This window comes from Dipteris shenzhenensis, chromosome 1 (genome assembly GCF_047967505.1).
Source record: "Dipteris shenzhenensis isolate YYH24624 ecotype China chromosome 1, Dip_SZ_1.0, whole genome shotgun sequence".
NCBI classification, from domain to species: domain Eukaryota; kingdom Viridiplantae; phylum Streptophyta; class Polypodiopsida; order Gleicheniales; family Dipteridaceae; genus Dipteris; species Dipteris shenzhenensis.
Window position 1 is genome coordinate 33,684,951 of NC_141596.1, and position 3,680 is coordinate 33,688,630.

The 3,680-nt window shown below is 47.5% G+C and overlaps 1 protein-coding gene across 2 annotated transcripts; it reads left to right on the forward strand.

Annotated features, from left to right (window-relative positions):
- Nucleotides 1-245: 245 nt before the first annotated feature.
- LOC147905731 (uncharacterized) lies at nt 246-3,320 on the forward strand. Of its 2 annotated transcripts, XR_015540954.1 has the most exons (3): nt 246-1,570; nt 1,667-2,700; nt 2,829-3,320. XR_015540954.1 is itself a non-coding variant. In XM_087374319.1 (2 exons), exons 1-2 carry the CDS (start codon nt 538-540, stop codon nt 2,143-2,145), a joined length of 1,512 nt encoding a protein of 503 aa, XP_087230445.1. In that variant the 5' UTR covers nt 246-537; the 3' UTR covers nt 2,146-3,320. The 2 variants fall into 2 exon arrangements, 1 of the variants encoding a protein (XP_087230445.1); XM_087374319.1 differs by having other exon boundaries at nt 1,667-3,320.
- The last annotated feature ends 360 nt before the right edge of the window (nt 3,321-3,680 follow it).

The window sequence follows — 3,680 nt, forward strand, 5'->3', positions numbered from 1 at the left end:
GGTGAGAGAGGTGGGAGGGGGGGTTGTGTGTGGAGGAATGAATGTCTAATCAAATGCTAACATAAAGATGGAAGGTTCGGAAGCTTTGACAAGCAAGGCCAAGAGTGAAAGAAATGGGGGGAAGAAAAATTGGGAAGGGCACAAGATTCCAACATGGGAGTTGAACAAGGGAGAGGAAGGTGATGAAAGGGTACGACTTTGAAAAGCATAGCACGCATCCACTTAAGTGAGATGAGGGAGAGTTCAAGACTCTGTGCAAAGCTGCATCTCTTATATAGGCTCTGTCAAAACCAAAGCAAAGCTCTAAAAGCATCCTATGACTGACTATACAAGCTCTTCCCAAAGTCTAGACTGATCCAAAGCAAAGCTGGCTCTCATCCTCTTTGCAGAGCCCTTGTGTCTGACTATGAGAGTTGGGTGATTGTGTGTGATTGCAGAGGTGCAAGAGCTGTGAGAGGTTGGATGATAGAATGTTGATAAAGCTTGGAGCTTGCAGTGAAAGAAGAAGAAGAAGAAGAAGAAGAAGAAGAAACAGAGATGGAGAGATGGGAGATAACTCTTGCAATTGCACTGCCTTGTTCTGTAGCCATACTCTTCTTCTTCTTCATCATCTTCTATCTTCGAATCAGAGCTTCTTCTTCTTCTTCTTCTTCTTCTCCACCTCCTTCTGATCATCATCCCAAACTCACCCTCTTCTCTGCTGTCGTCCACCACTCTGCTTCCCGCCATAGCTCTCGTGTTGCTTCCGCTTGGCGCTCCTCTTACCCCATCAAACCTTTCTCTTGGTCTCACCACCCCTCCCTCATCTCTGATGCCGTTGAACATGGCTGGCCTTCCTTCTGCTTCTCCTTCTCCTGCTCTTCTTGCCCTCCCCCCCCCAACCTCTGGGATTTGTGCACCTCTTGCTCCCATCGCCAGGTCTCCGAGCCTGAGATCTCTTGGCAGATCGGTGGTGGTGGCTCTGATTACCTCCAGAAGATCCGGTTCCATCCTGGCTCTGGCGACCGCAAGAAGGAGAATTCTAACCCGTCCGTTCAAGCCCTGCAGACCGCCCTCCCCCTCCCTGGTCCTCCCCTCGGACCTCATTCCTTCCCCCAGGAAGGTTACTTCGAGATCACCATCTTGGCTCAAGGGCGTGAGTATAATGCCGATGCGTCTGAGAGCTCGCTCACGGATAACGAGCACGTGAAGCTCATCTCCAAGCATTTCTTGTCTGGGAAAGATCTTGCCTCCGAGCTCGCGACCAGCTACCCGAATCACGTGCTGGAAGAGAAGCGCCAGGGAGAGCATGAGGAGAGTCATAAGGGGACGATGGAAAACAGCGAGCTGAAGCTGGTAGAGAAATACGACAAGCACTTCGGCAGCATCGAGTTCAGCAGGGTCACGGCGAACGATTTGATTCCGCTCACGGCAAACGATTCGATTCCGCCCAGGCGAGATCGCGCTCCTGGAGACCAATTGCAAACGATTGCTGTGGGATTGGCTGCGGGAGCGGCACCGCCATTCAGATTTCCAGGCTCTGATCCTGTATCCGTAGGCTTCCATTCCAGCGGTCGAGTGTATTTGAACGGTGAGCCAGTCGATCTCTCCATCCCTGCTCGATCAGTTTGCGCTATGCTCAAACCGTTCGCACACCGCTTACAGATTTTTGCGTTCACGCCTGCAGGTGTTCTTCATCTTCGTCAAGAACCCAAATTTCCTGCTTTGCATCGTTCTTGGGGCGCCGTCAACACAACAGTAGGCTGTGGCTTTGATCCTGCGGCGAAGAGGGTGTACTTCACGTTGAATGGGGAGTGCGTCTATGAACTCGCGACCTCTAGTACTGATTTTGGCAACCCTCTGTATCCTACCATCGCAGCGAATTACGACGTGACAGTGCTAGCAAACTTCGGGCAGGGCTCGTTCGAATATCTTCCGGCCAATGCTGAGCGCGTTCCTGATCCCTGCTTCAGGCGAGCTTTCTCTCGGTCTGCGAAGAACGGTTCCGTCAACGAGGACAGCGGGGATCTCTTCTCCATGGGAAGGATAGACTCGCAGTGGTTTGCTGAGATTGGATCACCTAGCTCCGAGGATCTACAGCACCGGCATGTCTTGTCGGAGGCTGAATCCGACCTGTTTGAGATTGTGTTGGACACGCGAAGCTAACTTACACTTGTCCTTCGATTCGCCACCCAGGGTAAACTTCAGCTCACGGGATTGTGCAGCGAGTTATGTTCCTTCTACTCATGGGTGCGCCTGACCTCCATCGTCTCGCTGGTATCGGATGCTATCGTGGGTACATAGAGCTTGATACCAAATGTCTGTGCTGCTAGCCAGACTAACGAAATATCGTCCCATATAACTTATGGAAACATTCTTCTGTAACGTTTGTGGTATCCTCATCTCCGAGCCAGAATCGTACCTTGTGCCTACTTGTCAGAAACTGCGTGCGCATCTCAAAAGAAGATATTCAGTCTTTGTAGGAGCCTTTCGAACTCGTGTTCGGCAGAAAGCTTTCCCGAGGCGAGGTTTTGGATAAAACATTGAGCTCTGAGGTGGAGAAGAAATTCCTCCGTCGGCCGGCTGAATTTTGCGACTTGGAATGTTGGAATCAGTGTTGCTGTAAACGAGGCTTTATATAAAAGATTGCTCGAGTTCCTGCCTTGACGAACAACAGAAACACAAGTTCCTGGACAGATGTGGAATGCTTTTGCTAGTGTAGTAATGGGACCTCAAACTATTGTATTTTGTTGAGGGCTCACTAGGATCCAACACTGTTTACTCTCGTCAATGCTTAATGTACCCATTTTCTGAGATCTTTTACAAAAACCTTTTTTTTTGCCTCACAGTCCTACAGGTCTTGATTCCAGATTATGCAACGAAGCCCGTAATTTTTTGATCGTCGAATCTTTCTCCACTTACCAAGGGTGGATATTATTTCATAGCTGTAACAGATATTGGCGATTGCTCTTCTTCTTAGAAGAGCAGAGACCCAGGCTCCTCACAAGTCAATGGATTGAATATCCTATATACTAAGGTTTTGATAGGAGTTTTCCATTTCATCTCACTCAGCGCGTGCGAAGACCTTTTTTGTCAAGAAATTTTGTGAAGGTTTGAAAAGTCCAGTAAGTATACTGTTGGTTTCATCATTTACTTCTAAAAACTATTCTTATGTGAAAACTCTTCTTGGCTTGATTTGGGTCTTATGAGTAACCCATAAGAGATCTGGTTCACGTGAATTCCTCCTCCATGTAGGCAATGACTTGCAAGAATTGACATGACCTGATTGATATACATGGCAGCTTCAGTTTTGCAGATTGATTTAGGTTCCGGGTATCTCCCAACGTTGGTTGGGAGTTCACAGTTTCGCCCTAAAATATAGATGTTAATTCTACAAGTTGATGAACTAGAGCTACAAGGTTTTCAACCGTGTGCGCTGGATCAACAAAACACACTTGAATCAGGCTCATGAGATTTTGGCAAACATAATTTCAATAAGGGTTTACTTTTTATTATAGCTCTATTCGTTACTGTCATCCGTTTAGCATTGGGACTAGACAGATAGAGTTGAATTTGTTAGGATTGCCAAGATTCCCCTACTTTTCAGACATACCAGAGGTTAAGGTCCTTTTTAGTCTGAGCACACACTAACAAAACACTTTAATTATTCGAATGTCATTGCCCAGTTTTGGGTTTGTTAA

Bases quoted from the DNA above. Each gene is read 5' to 3' on its own strand.
- LOC147905731 (XM_087374319.1), top strand. From the start codon at position 538: ATGGAGAGATGGGAGATAACTCTTGCAATTGCACTGCCTTGTTCTGTA. The intron at 1,571-1,666 runs GTGAGCCAGTCG...TCACGCCTGCAG, and splicing joins CGGTCGAGTGTATTTGAACG to GTGTTCTTCATCTTCGTCAA.